Source organism: Triturus cristatus, chromosome 10 (genome assembly GCF_964204655.1).
Source record: "Triturus cristatus chromosome 10, aTriCri1.1, whole genome shotgun sequence".
NCBI classification, from domain to species: Eukaryota; Metazoa; Chordata; class Amphibia; order Caudata; family Salamandridae; genus Triturus; species Triturus cristatus.
In genome coordinates, this window is record NC_140593.1 from 903,585,595 (window position 1) to 903,605,183 (window position 19,589).

The window sequence follows — 19,589 nt, forward strand, 5'->3', positions numbered from 1 at the left end:
TCAATAGGTCTTACCTATGCAAGAGCTATTTGTTTTGTCAATACCTTTTAGCCGTGGTGTACTGCAGTGTGTCTGTGCAGCATGGTTAAAAGTAACATTAGAAAAAACAATATGATAAGATCAGCACAGGCGCTGCATCATAACACTTTTCTGGGGGGGTCGGGGGCATGGGCAAGCAGTGACGATAGGGAGGAGCGGGAGGATGGGGGCTGTGCAGGCATTAATTTGGGTACATAATGGAGGAGGAGTGGGTCTGAAGGGAAGAAGCAACACAGAGAAGGGGAGGGTGGGGGGGAGAGAAGCAACAAGAAGAAGGCATGAATGGGAGGGAGAAGAAGCCTCACCGGAGAAGGGTGGTGAAAGGGAAAGAAGACATAATATCTCAATCAAGTGAGAGCAGCGGATGCACACTAATCAAAATGAACAAATCTGCACTTCGTCCATGGCCCATGCGAAAGAAGTGGAAGTGAAGAGAGCAAGCGTTGGGAAATTAGTAGATAGCGAAGAAGAGTGACAATGAAATCGATGAATGTGAAGCAATGGGCGGGCTCCAGGCCCCTTAGAGTGCATGCGCTGTCGGAAGGCGAGACGTAAAAAGGAAAAAAACTTTAAGTGGGGATGGTTTTCTGCAAAATAGCCAGTTTCCCAAAAATGATTGGGCAGTGAAGCAACGCAAGCAGAGTTGAAGATTTTGCTGAAAATAGCAATCCCATTCAAAGAGGTTTCCAGAAAATATGTCGCTATACTGTTGAGTGCTCAAGGATGTATTAGAAGAGCCCCTATTGTAAGTTCTCTCCGATTTTTGATTTGCATTTTCTAGAAAAATCACGAAATAAAAGGAAAGCATAAGTAATATATTCTGCATTTTCCCACACACCCAAGATATTTCCTCAGCTAAAACCTAGTGAAAACTCTGGATGAGAATTTGAAAAAACGAAAGGGAATTACTGTGGAAACTGGGTCTGATAATCCTCATGCATCTTTTAACAATGTATTATTCCGCAAGTCAAATACTAATTGGTTTAGTGGGTGGTCCACTTAGTGGAGTGAGGCCTGTATATTAATAGGCGGAGCTATAATCGTAGCAGTGCGCCTCTTATATCAGTAGATCTGAGTAAACAGCAGAGGATTACCCATAGGGAAACACGGATCAAGTGAAAAATATCATACTGAAGACCAAGTCCTAAGAAGTCCATCTCTCAAGCACAGTGTGCAGAGCAATAACCCCCAGAGAGCATGACACAATGGGCCTAATGACAAGGAGCCTTTTTTATTACAGCCCCATTTGATGAAGAGGGCAATATAAAACAATTTTTGCCATTTTTGCAGGTGAAAAACGCGAGCTAGGAAAACTGGAATGACACAGAGAAAACCTTTTTTTACCACTACTAAACCTGCTGCACGTGAACTGAACCACAAGGCGATGTCTGCACCTGAGGACTACATTTATTGCAAATAAGAGACCAGTTCAGGCATGCTTAAAACACATGCTCATTAACATAGTCAGATCATCACGAGGAAAATTTGGGAACTACTGCCTAAAGCAAAATACAGCATATTAAAGGAATTAAAATAGGCATGTTGTGCATTGCTCAGATTAGAAGCCTCTATATACAGAATCCGGCTTTTCACTGCTCCTAGAGTATTATAAAAATCGTTTTACATTTAACTAATCTGCACAGTGAAAAAACAGAAATCATTGCTCTGGCATAAAACAAATTCCTTTTCTTCTCTGAAGACCAGAAGGAGAAAATAGGTTGGCAGTTGATGGCCCACAGTCGTGCCCACTTTCTAGTGCATCTCATCTCCATGCTAACTGATGGCACCAGGGTATTATGAGTAGTTCTTTTGTACACCCAACTGGCACCTTAGCTGCATATTTTACTTGTCTGAACATACCCACAACTAATAGAGAATGCAGGCCAAAACTCTGTGCTGGGAAACTAGGGGGCGGAACTTACCTCACCTTTAAAGTCCCTACAACCAAAGACCTGAAACAGGGCTGCTGCTTGCTCCCACCATGTTCAATTTATTCATGGATGACCTCCCAAAGGCACTCAATGCTTGCAATTTACACTCCCCGAAGCTAGGCGGAAAAACATTGACCAATCTTATGTATGCAGACGATGTAGTTCTGCTCAGCCACACTTATGTAGGTCTCCAACACCTACTACCGGAAATGCAGAACTATGCCACAGAAAACAACTTAAAAATCAATCTCAGCAGGACTCGGTCAATGACAATAAACAACAAAAGAAATCGGCAGAGGAATTGGTTTCTGAATGACAATCAACTTGAATCATCGGAGGATTATAAATACCTAGGAGTCATAATTGACAAGCACTTTCAATGAATAATCTTGCTAACAAACTGATGGGGCCGACACTGAGCCCGCTGCTGAAGGTAGCTCAGGTCAAACTACTCCCGACGATCACCAATGGCAGTGAAGCATTGCGGGGGAGGGACGCCAAGATACTAGATAGTACGCTGGTTAAAGCCTATAGGATCATGTTTTGCCTCCCGCATTACAATTCACTGGCTCAAATAAGGTTGGCGTTTGGCCTCCTACATCAATCCCTGGCCAGGCACGGGTCTTATGTTATCTGTTGGCATAAAATCAGAAATGCCACTCCAAATACGTTGAACCAACTGCTGTGGCATGAAATCCAGCACAGGGACACTTGCCAAGCAAGGAGATTTCTTCAGACATCTTTGGAAAGTACTAAGCTTACGGATCTCTGGAAAACTCAACTTGGTCATTCAACTTTCAAGAAATTGGCATGGAAATGTGTAAAACAAATTGCGGTGGTAGAGGACAAGGCAACCTTTGCAGATAGATCCTATGCCTGGATGACCTTGAACTCTTACAAATTACTTGCACCACAAAAGTACTTTAATCAGGGCTACTCCAAAGAGATAAAAATGAAATCTTTAAAGCACAGACTGGGCATCCTCCCGTGCATCCAGCATCTTCCACTATGGCTGAGGGCCACAACCCAAAGCATGTGTAGGCTGTCCAACTCCAAGCAAGGAGATATCTTACACCTAATCTGCACCTGTAAGGATCTACATCAAGAAGGGTTACTGCTATTAAAAGCTCCCCTTAAGCAGGTAGGTATCCGCACCAGGAGACAAGCGGTGTTGGCTTGCTTTAACCCGGGAAATACGCAGCTGAACTGCAGATTAGTAAAATACTTAAAGCTGGCTGAACAAAACACACTTAATATTGGAATAGCCACACAAGTAAGCCACACAAGTAAGAAGCCCTAGTGGTGAAACTAATTTATAATCCTGGACTGGCTTCCCTCAAAGGATAGAGCATTAGCACTTTTCTTGAATAAAAGTTTGAGCAGGAACTAACAACAAGATCAATACACTCTATAGGGCACCTTAACACGCCCACGCCCAGTACCAGCTAGGAGCAGCGAATGCACTGCACTTTATTTTGCGAACAAATGAACCTTGCCAGCACCTGCATAGCTAACTTTTTTTATTGTACAGTAATTTTGGTCTCTGTTTTATGGTTTTTATTATTGTACAACAATAATTTTAATATATTTTTCTTAAGCAAATGTTGCAATGGTTTTAAATAACTATGCAAAATAAAATAAACTTGAAACTTGAAACTGTGCTGGCGGTGACTCTCATACAGCCACAGGTATCAAAGTGCTGGCTCTCTGCATATGCATGGTCAGAGAAAGAATTACTTCATGTGGAAAGGGGGAGGAATAATCGTTGGGTGATGGAGCAGGTTGTCAGGATTCCAGATATTTTATAGTGTTAAAGAACAAGCTACTTTGAAGGATGGCCATGGAGTTCTAGAGCACTGTGCCCTCTGTCCAGATTTACCTGCAATTGACCTTTTTAGGTGCCTAAGTAATAAAAGGGAGTTAACATCATCCACAAGTTCAATTTACAGTGTAACTAATTCGGCCACACAAGGAGGACCCAAGTTTGGTAAATGAGATTAAGTATGGGTTTATTACAAATTTAAAGACAGGTTGATGTACACAAGTCTTAAGAATATATTGTAAAAAAAACAAAATCCATACTTGGAGGCCAAATTGTCTCACAAAATGTAGCCCCAAGAACATGAAACATACAAGTAATTCAATGATAGCAATGCAGAAAATCAGAAATAAAATCTGATGATCGGAATAAACTTTGAGGTCCTCTTGCTTATTATGCATGAGGAAATCTAAATCTCCTAAACTAAGCCTGTATTAAAAGCACTGATTGGGGATTCCCTAATCAGATCTACTAAAATAAGAAGGTGTCAGCATAGCGGAACTTCTGTAGAAGTCCTCCAAAATAAAGAGTATTGCATAGCATAAAGCCACACAACACTGATATCGCACAGAGGTCTATATAGGAGCGACCTTTGACCCTGTCACCAGGCAGGTCGCTCCCCCCATCCGTCACGCAGCCCCCTGTGGGTTGAACCTCCGTTGCCGCTTTTGCCGCCTGACTGCTCGCTCCCTTTTCTATTCTGTACCCCTGCGCTTGGCTTTCTGTGCCACTTTGTTTTTTCATTCTGTGCCCCTGTGTTTTGCTTTCTGTACCCCTGTGCTCTGTTGTCCCTCTCCCGCTGTCTTTTCCTGCCGTTTTTTCCCCGGGTTTTCCCCCACCGCTGAGCCCCTGCGGCCCCGCCCCCTTCACTCCCATTGGCCGCCCCGCTCCCACCTCCCAGCTGCTCCTCCCTCCCTCTGCCCTCATATGGAGGCCGTGAAGCGGTGGTAGAGAGCGACCTTTGACCCTGTCACCAGGCAGGTCGCTCCCCCATCCGCCACGCAGCCCCCTGTGGGTTGAACCTCCGTTGCCGCTTTTGCCACCTGACTGCTCGCTCCCTTTTTTATTCTGTACCCCTGCGCTTGGCTTTCTGTGCCACTTTGTTTTTTCATTCTGTGCCCCTGTGTTTTGCTTTCTGTACCCCTGTGCTCTGTTGTCCCTCTCCCGCCGTGTTTTCCTGCTGTTTTTTCACCGGGCTTTCCCCCGCCGCTGAGCCCCTGCGGCCCCGCCCCCTTCACTCCCATTGGCCGCCCGCTCCTACCTCCCAGCTGCTCCTCCCTCCCTCTGCCCTCATATGGAGGCCGCGAAGCGGCCACGCAGCGGACGCGCGCAGCGGGCGCGCCGAAGGTGCGCCTAAGGCAAGCCCGTCTGCGCCCGTCCGCGCCTGGACCGCACCCAGCGCCAGAACCCCTGGACCCCGCACCCCCCGCAACGCCAGACTGCACTACGACGCAAGCACCCTCACGCACTCAACACCAGATGAGACCACACCTGCTACCGGGCCACCCCGAGACGCACCCAGGGGCCTTTCACCTGCCGGAACTGCAGATTCACCAGCATCCAACCCTCCACACCACCAGCCAGAGAACCCAACCACCTCCGCTGCATCCTCCTCAACACCCGCTCCGCTCGCAAGCACGCCATCGAACTCTGGGACCTCCTAGACTCCACCGCCCCCGACGTCGCCTTCCTGACGGAGACCTGGCTGAATGCCACCTCAGCACCAGACATTGCCATAGCCATCCCACAGGCCTAGAAGATCTCCCGCAAAGACCGCACCAACGGAGTGGGAGGAGGAATCGCCATCATCCACAAAGACTCCATCAAAATCTCAACGAACACCGATGACACCCTCACCACCGCCGAGCACATGCCCTTCCAGATCCACACCGACCCCAACACCACCCTCAGAGGAACTCTCATCTACAGACCTCCCGGACCCCGCCCACAGTTCAGTGACACCATCGCCGACCTCATCAGCACCCACACCCTCGCTTCCATGGACTACATCCTCCTCGGGGACCTGAACTTCCACCTCGAGAACAACAACGACGCCAACTCCACCGCCCTGATCGACAACCTCGCCAACCTCGGACTCAAACAGCTCGTAACGACACCTACTCACGCCGCTGGACACACGCTCGACCCCATCTTCTCCGCAAGCCCCCACGTCTCCTTCAACCACACCACCGAACCACACTGGACTGACCACAGATGCGTCCACTTCACCTTCAGAAAACCCACCACACACCACCGCACCCAACAGCTACCACGCCGCTGCTGGGGCAAGGTCACTGAGGACCAACTGACTACCGCCCTCGCCCTGAGACCACCCACCGAACCAGACACCGCCGCGACCAACCTCACACAGTGGATCAATGACTGCGCCAACACCCTAGCCCCTCTCAAGACCTCTACAACCAACCACACCAACAAGAAAGCCGCCTGGTTCACCGAGGACCTCCGGATCTCCAAGCACACCTGTCGGAGGCTGGAGAAGAAATGGCTCCACGACCGAACACCAGACAACCACACAGCCCTCAAGAGCGCCACCCGCAGACACCAACAACTCATCAGGACCGCCAAGAAGACCGCCTTCAAGGACCGCCTAGACAACAACGCACACAACACCAAAGAGCTCTTCAGCATCGTGAAAGAACTCTCCAACCCCAGCTCCAACACCAACGACATACCGCCATCTCAAGACCTGTGCGACTCCCTGGCCTCCTTCTTCCACCGCAAGATCACCGACATCCACGACAGCTTCAACTCCGACCCCCCCGCACCCACCACCGAGTCCACTACCCCTGCGACTACCACTCGCACCAGTCGCCTGACCGTCTGGTCCAGCGTCAGCGACGAAGACACCATCAAAATCATGAACTCCATCCACTCCGGATCCCCATCGGACCCCTGCCCTCACCACGTCTTCAACAAAGCCAGCGCAACCATCGCGCCCCACCTCCGGAAAACAATCAACTGTTCCTTCGAGACAGCAACCTTCCCAGAAAGCTGGAAGCACGCCGAGATCAACGCCCTTCTGAAGAAGCCCAAGGCGGACCCCAAGGACCTCAAGAACTTCTGGCCCATCTCCCTGCTCCCTTTCCCGGCAAAGTGACCGAGAAGATTGTCAACAAACAGCTGACCCGCTACCTCGAAGTTAACAACATCCTGGACCCTTACCAATCTGGTTTTCGCAGCAACCACAGCACCGAGACCGCCCTCATCGCAGCCACTGATGACATCCGGACCCTGATGGACAAAGGAGAAACAGCCGCCCTCATCCTCCTGAATGAATGAATGAATGAAGATAGATTTATATTGCACAACTAAAACCCGAAGGCATCAAGGCGCCTACAGACAGATCAAAATCAGAAAACAGAGCACCACTACAGGTATGATTTTGCGAAAAGACGGGTTTTCAAGGCAACTCTAAAAAGCTGTAAAGTGGGAAGAGACCTGAGTTCCAGTGGAAGATCATTCCACCACTTAGGTGCCAGAAAAGAGAAGGCTTTGCCTCCCCATCTAGCTTTCCGAATACGGGGGACTAGTAAGAGAAGTCTGTTGGAGGAGCGCAGGTTCCTGGAGGGGCTATAATGAGACAGAATAGATCACACTCCAGAAGAGCTACCATTAGCTAGAGCCCTATAGGTCATACACATGGTCTTGAAAAGTATCCGGTCCTCTATAGGAAGCCAGTGTAACACTTTTCTGGCAGAAGTAGCCGAGGCATGTCTGGGCAGATCAAGGACAAACCTAGCTGCTGCATTCTGGGCTACTTGCAGGCGCTGCAGCAGACTTCTATTAAGTCCCGCATATAGCGCATTGCAATAGTCCAGCCGGGAACCAATAAGAGCAACAGCAACTTGTTTCCTTGCCTGCTGCGAGAGATAGTGTCTAATTTTTCTCAGTATATATATAATGCCCCAGCAGGTAGAGACCGCTCTATTAACTTGTTGACGCATGTTGAGGGTGGGGTCGATCAAAACTCCTAGGTTCTTGGCCGACGAGGCGGGATCAGGACACATTCCCAATGAGTCCTGCCACCAATCATGAGACCAAACCTCTTCCTTCCCTCCAAACACCATCACCTCCGTCTTCTCCCCATTCAGTTTCAATGAATTATGGATCATCCATTGTCCCACTGCCTCCATACAAGATTTAAAATTGGAGGCAGTCGACCTAACTGACTGGGAGAGAGAGACGAGGATCTGTGTGTCATCTGCATAGGAAACTACCTCCATCCCAAAAGATCTAATTAGTCTGGCAAGGGGGGTCACATATATGTTAAAAAGGGTCGGACTTAAGGCCGACCCCTGAGGGACCCCACATTGCACAGACATGGATGGAGATAAAAACTCGCCCAACTTCACTCTTTGCTCTCTTTGGCCGAGGAAAGAGGTCAATAGAGACAAGGCTGCTCCCTCAACCCCAATCTCCCTCAGACGAGATGATAAGACTGAGGGAGAGAGGGTATCAAAGGCTGCCGTGAGGTCCAGCAGGATAAGGAGGGCGGTCTGGCCCCCATCCACACGTGTGCGGATATTATCCAACACCATGGTGAGGGCCGACTCGGTGCTATGTTCCCTCCTGAATCCATGCTGGGAATGATCAAGGCAGCCTGTACTTTCTACAAAAGCTGCGAGATGCTTATTAAGGTGAGTTTCTAACATCTTCGCAGGGGCAGGGAGTAGTGAGATGTGGCAGAAGTTCTTTAAGACCCCAGGATCAAGAGATGGTTTCTTGAGTAAAGGCTTCACTACCGCCCTTTTCCATTGAGGGGGGAAGATACCATCCTTCATGGCCCTATTCATGATGTCAACAAGGGGGGGCAAAAGGGTTTCCCTGCATTGCTTAAGGATCTTAAGAGGACAAATATCCAGAGGTGAGCCTGGCTTGAGGTTCTTCAGGAGAATCTCTGAATCTTGCAGGGAGAGGAAAGGGAAGGACTCCAAACGTCCCAGAGAGAAGTTCTCCGTGGGGACCGTGGGAACAGGGGCCACATCCCTAAATACAGGGGGCTCAGTAGTCAGGGTCCTCTGCAGCTCTAAGGCGGAATAAATATCAGAGATCTTCGTCTGAAAGAAGACAGCTATGCTGTCACAGAGCTGCTGCGAGGCAGTAACAGGGTCCGGGGTTTGAAGGGACATAAGAGAGTCCACTATCCTGAAAAGCTCCTTAGGAGAGGACAAAGAGGAGGTAAGGGACGTAAAGTATTCCTGTTTAGCCCTTATCACTTCCAGCTTATACTTCCTCATCAGGATTTTGTGGGCCTCCTTGTCCACCCAATCCCAACTGGTATGCCAAAGCCGCTCCCGTCTCCTAACTTCCTGTCTGAGAGATCTTAGGTGTTCCGAAAACCAAGGGGCAGAGGGCTTTTTTCTCGCTGAGTAACGCACCCGGATAGGAGCCAACTCATCTAGTGCCTCAGTGACAGTCTTTTCAAATTGCATAACCGCCACCTGAACATTCTCCTCTTGAGGAATGGCCAGGCTGGGAGCCCAAGGGGCAAAAGAACTGTCAGTAATTTTCTTAAAGTCCCTACGGAGTTCTAATTTGCTCAGAGCTTTATCGGGCCTGTCCACATTCGGGCAAGACACCTCAAACGGGACAGCCAAATGATCGGACCATGAGAGGAAGAAGGGGTCTTTTACCACCAACCTCTCATCATTCGAAAAGATCCCGTCTAACGTATGACCCGCTCGATGGGTAATACCTCTGACCAATTGAGTCAATCCACAAGCAGACATGACCTCCAACAGGGAAAGAGTATCAGTGGTCTCCTGCAACTCTAAATGATAGTTTAGGTCTCCCAGAACCGTTAGATTTTTTCGACCAAAATAGGGTTCTAAAATGTGGAGCAGCTGAAGTCCAAAATCCCTTCTGGGACCAGGGGGACGATAAATCAAAATCCCATTAAAAGTGGTCTCAAGAACACTTTTAAGAGAAAAATACATGGCCTGGAAATGATCTTTAGGGTCTGATAGAGATAGAGTATGGCAATAGAAACTGTCCTTATACAGAATCGCTAAACCTCCTCCCACACGGCCAATTCTATCCTCCCGAGATAGGCAGTAGCCCATAGGGACCGCTTCCACAAGGTCTGGACCAGAGGAGTCCCTTGCCCATGTCTCCGTGACGAAGACCCATGAGGGTTTCCTGTCCAGTACAAGCTCCCTAAATGCAATATTGTTCTTTATCAATGAACGAGCATTAACAAGGATACAATCGTCACTCACCAGACTGATTCCAGTATCGATATTATGTCTTGACGAGTGGGAGGATGGGGGGGAAATCAAATTCCCAGAACCTCTCAGTGAGCATCCACAGCCTAACGGAAATAGAAACTCATCCGGAGCGTTCTTGTGGGAACATGGGAGTCTGGGAGGTTTCAGCCTGAGAAGATCGTTCATAGGAAACGAACGAAGTATAGGATTTTCCCTACACTGACCTGATGTCCAGCCGGCCAGCCCGTCCTCAGCGCGGACGGGCGCAGACGGGCTGGACTCTGGCGTGACTCCGGCGTCACTGTGGCGCTCACGCTGCGCGCAAACGCTGCGCGTCATAATGTCCAGTTAAAATAGGGCTCTACCCTGATCACCTGACTGCTAGAGCGCTAGAGCGCCGAGTGAGGAGAAGAGCTTCCCTGGAACCAACCCAAGATGGCGCCCAGTAGTTGCACAACGCGAGGGCCAGAGCCACCAGATAGCGGTGAGGGAGACAATTTAAGTGCGGCAATGCGGAGGGTGAGTAAAAGCAGGGGGGAAAACCTAGGTTAAACTAAAAACAAAATAATATACAAAACGGGATTTTTTAAAAATTGCTAACGCATCTTAAAGCCAGCACAACGCGCAGTAGTGTAGAGCCTGATAGGTCCTCCTGGACCTATCAGCAGCCTTTGACACGGTCTGCCACCGCACCCTATCAGCACGCCTCCATGACGCCGGTATCCAAGAGAAGGCCCTGGTCTGTACCACATCCTTCCTCTCCGGCAGAACCCAGAACATCCGCCTCCCACCCTTCAGCTCTAAAACCACTGAGATCATCTGCGGCGTCCCACAGGGATCCTCCCTCAGCCCGACGCTGTTCAATATCTACATGGCCTCCCCTGCCCACGTCGCACGACAACACAACCTCAACATCATCTCCTACGCCGACGACACCCAGCTGATCATATCCCTCACCGAAGATCCCCACACCGCCAAAGCTAACCTCCACAGAGGAATGAAGGCCATAGCCGACTGGGTGAAGGACAGCAGACTGAAGCTGAACTCAGACAAGACAGAGGTCCTCATTCTCGGACCCACCCCATCAGCCTGGGACGACTCTTGGTGGCCCACGTCACTAGGCACAGCCCCGGAACCCATAGACCACGCACGCAACCTGGGGGTCATCCTCGACTCCACTCGCTCCATGACCAGGCAAGTCAACGCCGTCTCCGCGTCCTGCTTCAACACCCTCCGTATGCTCCGCAGGATCTTCAAATGGATCCCCCTCGACACGAGAAAAACCGTTACCCAGGCCCTCATCACCAACAGACTCGACTACGGGAACGCCCTCTACTCAGGAACTACAAACAAGCTCCTGAGACGACTCCAACGCATCCAGAACGCCTCGGCCCGACTCATCCTCACGTCCCCCGCCGCAGCCACATCACACTCCACCTGAGAGGCCTGCACTGGCTCCCCGTCAACAAAAGGATCACCTTCAAGCTCCTGATCCACGCACACAAAGCACTGCACAACACCGGACCCACCTACCTCAACAACCGACTCAGCTTCCACACCCCCACCCGAAGCCTCCGCTCAGCCAACCTTGCCCTCGCCACAGTCCCTCGCATCCGAAAAACCACCGGCGGCGGCAGATCCTTCTCCTACCTCACCGCCAAGACCTGGAACACTCTCCCCACCATCCTACGACAGACCCAGGACCTGCTGGCCTTCAGAAGACTCCTCAAGACCTGGCTCTTCGACCAGTAGCACCCCCCCCCCCTCCCCAGCGCCTTGAGACCCTCTCGGGTATGTAGCGCACTTTACAAATGCAGTGATTGATTGATTGATTGATACCGTCTGAGTCTAAAAGGAATCTGACTAAAGATGAATTGTGATCACCAATTACACCCCACAAAAGAGCATTCAAGAATCTCATATCATGTGTCTCATTATTTTCAACCTTCACACAGTAAAACCTGGTAACTACTCTTGAAACTCCTTTCCTTTGTTCTCCACATCATAATGTCCTTGTACGTTGCAACCCGAGCAAGCTTCTCCTTGAAGGTTAAACCTCAAGAAATCCAAATGCTAAAGGCCTTTGGTCAAGTTAACGTAGGAAGCATTTCAGTGCACGTTAAAATGCATGATTATGGCTACGTATACAGTTACAATACAGATGCAGAGCACTATTCAAATGAATAGATAATTATATAAGAGTTAACAACATTATTCAATCCACACAATTGCAGATATTTATGGGAATGGCAATTCGATGTTACTGTAAGGAACACAGTGGTATACACTTGTTTAAATGTCGAGATTATACACTAAATGCACTTTCTATAGCTGTTTGGGGAACATTAGGTTTATGATATTAAGTTACATGAATACATGAGGCCATGTGTTAATATATATGTGGCCTGTTCATACATGAAAGGATGGAGCCAAAATGATGGTGCTTCAACACTGCATTTTACCGGTCACATGCAAATCGGGCCGTTTGCATGCATTTTGGTATGTATGAATTCCGATTTGTGATTAAGTAACATGGTACCGAATCGCCATTTGGAATTGTGAATACATAACAATCCGGTATTAGGAAGGGCGTGTTTAGGGCGTGTCTTCCTAATACCGCATCACAGCGGTATTTAGGAATGTATTAGAACTGAAATGTGGTCGCAAATCATTCACATTTACCAACTACTTCAAGTAGCTAGTAACCCATTTGCAAACAGGAAGGGGTCCCCAATAGACCCCTGTGTGAATGTTCGTAAAAATGTTTTTTAAGAGCAGGCAGTGGCCCCACGGACCAGTGCCTGCTCTTGAAAAATGAAAAGACAACTTTTAATTTTTCTATTTTTAAGCGCAATCCATTTTCCTTTAAGGAAAACATTCTGCATTTTTTTTAAAAACGATTTCTTTATTTAAAAGCAACCACAGACATGGTGGTCTGCTGACCCCAGCAGGCCAAAATCCCTGTGATTTTAATGATTCCTAATGGGTCACAAATTGGAACCTGCTTCATTAATATTAATGAGTTAGGTGGATTTGTGACCATGTAGGAAACGCTAAATGAAACTTATGGAGTTACATACATTCATATAGCAAGTACATAATTGCGATTCACAGAGAATCGTAATTAGGAAATCACTATTTGAAATAATGATACATGAGACCCTATGCATTTTTTAGGATTTGCACATTGTAGAGCAGTGCCCTCCTGAGAGTGGAGAGGACACCAGCAATATGCTAGTCATTTTATAGGTATTTGGTCAGAGGAAGGCAGAAATTTCCAGTGGGTGGTGGGGTGGATGGCAGGGCATCATGTACATTTCATTTTACAGCATGAGGAATGGATGCTGAGTGAGGTAGTTGTTAGTAACGTAGAATACTGTGGCATCAGAAACAACTCAAACTCCATTGGGCTTGTCTGTTTCATGTAAGTTGGAAACCGTTGTTTGAAAACCAACCCAAAGTGGATGGCTACCTATTTATAATTGAGAAAAACATGCCTTTAATAGCAAGAGAAGAAGGCTTGATCATAGCAGATTAGGCTTTGATGTGTTCTACAAGTAAGAAAACAGGCCTTTTTGCAGATGCCCCCCACTTTTTGCCCACAGTTGGACTACTAGATGCTGATTTTCGACTCAAGACAGCACACTGGAGCCTGCAAACCAGGCCCAAATGCCTGTGCTCTTTCCCCAAACTTGTTATGTGCAAATTGGCAATCTCAACTGACAAGGACTTTAACCCTCTCTTAACTTCCTAGTGTATGGTCCCAGTAGTATCTAGGGCATGGGTGGTAAAGGGGTCTCCAGGGCTTGCAGCACTGCTTGTGAACTGTACTCTGCCTGACGCAAGTTACAGACAGCTGCCATGTTCACAGAGACCACCGGATGTCGAAGTTACTTTCGGCTCCACTTATTGCTGCCAAAGCTTGTTGGTTGCCAGTGCAGCAACCAACCACTACATTCGATGCTACACCAAGAGGGAACTCCATTCAACTTTCATCCAACATCAGCAGCGGCACCATTGTTGTGTTTTTGCATCTTTTTTTCTCACAGCCATTCCAGCTGTGAAAGCAACTCTCCCGCGGTTCCCTTTCAGCACAAGGAACATCCAGGACAACTCTACACTAGGGCTCCACGGGCCAGGTAAAATTGAACTGGCTATCGTGGCTTGGTCCTTGGACCCGCATCACATTTACCCTACCAGCCTTCCCCGCAACTCGACCTGCAAGTGACCGATTGTCACTTGTGGTTTTCCCCGTTGAAGGCAATTATAACATTTCACTGTATTATTTTGCACTGATTTTAAATTGCTTCAAAAATCTATCACTTCGGTTATATTTATGCTATTCCATTTGTTTTGGTGTATAAAATAAGGTAAAAGTTTTATTTTTATAATTGGTGTTGGATTTCATTGGAGACATGTCAAATACTTATTGTCCCTATTGTTACTCTGAAATGCTTAATACATGTTCCTCTAGTAAAGCCTGATAGCTCTTTGCCACACTACCGGGACTGCACTACGAGTTTATTGCTGAAAATCCAAGGGACCTTGGGGCATATTATCAAGACTGGCAATAAAATTATCGCCGCTTTAGCGGCAGAAAACTGCCGCTAAAACAGCGATAATGGGCTTGATAATATGCTCTATGGAATTCCAATTGAAGCCCATGTTAGATGTCCTTCACATCTAACATGGGCTTCAATTGGAATTCCATAGAGCATATTATCAAGCCCATTATCGCCGTTTTAGCTGCAGTTTTCTGCCGCTAAAGCAGCGATAATTTTATCGCCTGTCTTGATGATATGCCCCCATCTTTCTGGTATTGTGATAGTATTACATGGTGTGGCCTAATCCCCACACCACATAATACTCCACTTTCTAACATGTCAAAACTTGGATTGATGCACTGTACCACACTCCACTTTTGGTTAATGTTCTTCCCATGACACCATGGCCAGTATAACTTCTTACTAGCAATTTAATAAAGTACAACCATAACATAAGCCTCTAGTTTTTCCAGAAAATTTGATCAAACGACTAAAGAAGTATTATATAGAATATTTACATTGGCACTATCTGCAAGAGACTAGTTGAAGGGTGATCGAGGTATCTTCCTAGACACTTTACCATAAAAAAAGTTACCAGATGATGTCCTCTAGAAAGTAGATCTCAGGTTTCTGTGAGCCGCACATGCCAAGACACATTTACTTTAGAGCTGCAACACATCCAAAATGAATTTAACAAATGGGTTTCCAATTGTTTTCATCTGCTACAGTATTTATTTTTTTAAATGTCTTCCAGTCCCAAAGGGACTGCAGTGGATTCATTTAATTCTGTATTGATTTATTTTTACATATTGGCTTTCTCGTGTAACTCTATTGTTATGTTTTTCTTTTCTGTTTTGGAACCATTTTTATGTATTTTCACTGATGGTTGAGAAAAGCATGTGTGATAGAGAAATTAGTGATTTTTGCAAGACAAAAGAAACACTGGAATGGGCAATGTGTACACATGAGTGCCCATCCTTTAACTTTGACTGTACTTTTCTTTTTTTAATTTACAGGCTACTCGTGAGCGGAGGTGGATCTGGCCCTTCAAAAGGAAAAAGAAACCCAAAACTGGTGCATATAGTTCTATAGCATCCGGAAAGGTCCACGGCTCTGGAGGCAGAGGGACCATCTTAGCAAAGTGAATCAAGAGGATTGCCATCATGATTCCAGCTTGTCAGGGAGGCATTGCCTAAGCTTTATAAATTGGTCAATTTGTGAAAGTGTTTTTGATGCTCCTGAGCACTGGCTATAACTTAAGCACAAATCTTTCTATAAAAACAAAGGGGCTCATTAGGATGGCGGAAGGCCTGCCACCGCCAGCTGCGCGGTGGCGGGCCCTCCGCCATCTGATTACCTATTTCCCCCGCCACATTAGGATGGCGGGGGAATCGACCCGCAAGCGTGGCGGGCGCATAGACTACCCGCCCTGCTCCCGCCACAGGCCATCATTACGATTGCCTGGCGGAGCGGATAGGACCGGGGAAATGGTGGCGGTACCTAGCAGGCACCGCCTGCCAGATTACAATGCTGGCGTCAGCCAGCCTTTCCAAGGCGCTGGAACCGCCATGGAAAGGCTGGCGGAGGTTGGATATGGGGTCCCATTGTGGACCCCTCTGTGTTGGGGAGTGCACTGGATGCCTGCTTCGTAGTGCAGGGAAATGCACTACCTGGCATATTGACATTGCGAACGGTGCTGCAGCCAGCAGCACTATCCGCAATGTTGAATCCCCAGGATGCACCTGCCATCCCGGCAGGTGCATCGTAATTCCAGTGGTGGGACCTCCGCATGACTGGCCGGTGATCCCAACCACCGCAACAATGTTGGGCGGACTCAGGTCCGCCCGCCATCGTAATGAGCCCCTAAGCTACATATCTTCATCTTAGTCACTCCATTACAAATGTTCCTCTAACATCCCTACCACCCTCAGCCCCCTGAAATGTCAATCCCTTGGTCATTGGTAAGTTCTGGGAAGTAGAATTTATTCCTGTTACAAATCTTTGGGAAATACAATGCAGGATTCGGTGTTATTACACTAGTTCCTTTTGTTTTACCCTGTTATTTGCTCTGTAAATGTCAACTCCTTTGAGCAGTCTAAGGACCTCATTACAAGTTCAGGGCTAAATTCTGATCTCTCTGCAAAGAGGAGTTTTTGCAGGGCTCGGAATTACAAGTTGTGTGATAATTATCACACCCTTGTGGTTTTCCCATGTAAGATTCCAGCAGAACAAGTCATCTCAAATGTACTGGGGAAAAGGTCCAACAAAATGTAAAACATGAGTAGTTCTTTCTGTTAAAAGTTCAACATGTTATGTCCCATTGTCATGTTGAAAACTGCATATAAGAGGTGTGTGTCACACCTGGTAAATACCTCACCCTCATCTTTGGGAAGCTGAAAGATGTGAAGTTGGGGATTACGTACGTATTTGGAAAGAACTTTCATCAAGGTCCGGGTAACAATATCTGCCAACCCCGTGAAAGTTACCTACACCTACAATCACATCTCAAAAGACAAGCACCATCCCACAAACACATTTCAAAGTAAGGTAGACATTGGAGATAAAGGTGGTGAGTTTCATGTGTTATGGAGTGGGGTCAGCAAGACATTTTTACACTTGGGATTAAATGTGAGATGGACCAAGGCAATACTTGCAGTCCCCTTCTGCCAAAGCATGGTCCAGGAGGCAGGAGGAGGAGGAACAATTACTATGCATGGATCAAATTCACAAATATGGTCTCAGTAGATGGAAACTAGCAGGTACTGTCTATATCAGAAGGATGAGCTTAGCCTTAATTGCCTCTGCCTTACTGAGTTACACTTCTCTTATCTTGTATGTTGTGCATAAAATTTAGCCAAGAGCCAAGCATCTTTCATTATGACCTCTTATCTCGCCATTTAGCTTTGAAATACACCTTTACAAGAAAAGCAGAACATGTAGAGTGTTGATGGACTGTTATGACAATATTCTAATAAAAAATGTACATTTTGCCTCACACATTGTTGAATAATCAATTTTTTTTTTAAAACTTCTTTCTGACCACTCACTGGAGTAAAAACAGTCAGATGTCTCATACATTGATAAATGAACTGGTAAAATCACAACCTTTACGTTTCATTGTGCTAAGGAACTGGACAAATTAATGCCACATTATCAATAAAGAAAAAGGATCTGGTCAATCACTCCTAATCTCTTCAAAAATCAATCTCTCTTTTAAAAAAAAGGTGCTGGTGAAGGGGTGCCACTTATCAATAGCTGTTACTGTGAAAGCAAAAGGAGAAAAACAAAAAATGATGGGTGGGTTCCTTATCTTAACCTCTCCCATTAGTATTCATGGCTACACTCAGTCTATCCTTTTTTTGTTTACTATGCCCCTAAAGAGACAGAACATATGTAAATCTGTGTTGATTGTGTTAGGCCGCGTATCCCCTGAACAGGAACACGAGCAACCCAAGACTAGTGTCAGGCTTTTTAGCCTTCATGAAAGAGTTTTCATCTTCAGTCAATGAACTATCAGACACATTTCTCAGCATATCAGTTGCACTTAGGGCATCTTACTGTGAAAAGCAAAAAAGTGATGGATGGAATGTTTGAATTAATTTCGGCTGCTGGAAATTGCTCTGAGTTCCTCTCCAGCTGACAGGGACCATCTATGTGCTAATCAGACACAATCCTGCTCCAATAGAAACAGTCCAGCACAAAGTGCTAGACTGCATCCTAGATGAACACAAACACCAACAACTCAAGACCTGTTTTTGCCTTTTTGGGCCTGATCAGTGAATGTGCTCCAGAGTAATTTCCAATGAATGAGAGTAATTCATGCATTAAATTCATCACTTTTTTGTTCTTTATTCAAAGCCGAATAACCAGCATTCGAGACACAAAGACAGAAGAGCACCTCATTTAGTAGGTTATATTTGAAAATTCCTGGGATAATCTTTTCGTACTTCTAGGAGGAGAATGTTTCAAACAGTTGGCCGCTGGCAGAACGGGGTTTGCATGTATAACAAACTTGAGAGTAGTTCCTAATAGCATTCAAGACAATATATAGAATTTTTAGATATTAACAGAGGGCAACTCAAAAATCGTGAGAGAGTCAGAGATTATTCACAAAGAGTGCACTGAAAGATTTTCCACCTTCATTTCTGAAAACATATGCAGATTGAGAAAGGGAAACTTCTAGGTCCTTAGAGTGGATCAACTTCCACCAGCTTCAAAATGGCCTTTCATTGATGACAAACCTTACATCTGGTCTTCTGGGATTAAAGTGTGTAAGGAGTCCTCTGCTCCCCTCTGGTTTTCCTTAACTGGGTATCTGTTCAGAGGATGAGAAAAATCAGGGTGTTCAGGCTGAACGCAAGAACTGTAAGATTGATTTGGGCAGTCTTGTTTCCAGTGTCCTAGTCGATAACGCTTGAAACATAAGGAGCTACCAGGCCAGGTAAACTCTCCCCTTTTCTGTTCTTAAGGATGGACTGGCCGTAACGGGCATCAGGCATTTCCCCAGGAGACTGGAAGGGTGGGGGGCTGGTTCTGTTACTGGGGGTCGAGTTTGTAGCAGTACAGCAGTTTTGAAAGCATCCTCAGAAGACTTACTTGTACATCCAGTAGTTTTCAGGCAAGAATAAAATTGTCAAGCTAACTCTGATGATTGATGTACCTGCTGGAGAGAGATCAGGAGTGTTGTCTAGTGGCAGTTTTGACTCATCTAGGGTAGCATGGAGGGTTAAAATGCCTGCTGCAAAGGATGAGTATAATGCAGATTACAGAACAGTATTTTATGTGCATAGCTGACTGTCCAGATCATAAGTTACAATCATAATCTAGCACAGTGAGCTATGAAGTGTCATTAAAGAGCTGTATGCAATCTACATGGTGCAGGTTAGAAAGTTATGTTTTTTCATAGTCTTTCATTATCTTGCTCAAAAGGGCTTGTTTGAGTAGAAATGGATCCTAATTAGTAAAGCCAGCCCCTAACCACTGTTACATTCTGAATCCTGAGTGTATGCTTCTTCAGACCAAGCACTCT

At 46.7% G+C, this 19,589-nt stretch overlaps 1 protein-coding gene across 2 annotated transcripts in view; it reads left to right on the forward strand.

Annotated features, from left to right (window-relative positions):
• Nucleotides 1-17,557, forward strand: part of LOC146796216 (15 kDa protein B-like) — a 30,187-nt gene extending 12,630 nt beyond the window's left edge. The window contains exons 4-5 of one of the 2 annotated variants that reach the window (XR_014969580.1): nt 15,577-16,089; nt 16,137-17,557. Coding sequence is in view for 1 of the 2 variants with exons in the window: in XM_085628722.1 (XP_085484848.1) it covers nt 15,577-15,705 (129 nt within the window). In the remaining variant the exon portion in view is untranslated. Of the gene's footprint in view, nt 1-15,576 lie in introns of both variants that reach the window. The other variant, XM_085628722.1, reaches the window with a different exon arrangement.
• Nucleotides 17,558-19,589: the final 2,032 nt, after the last annotated feature.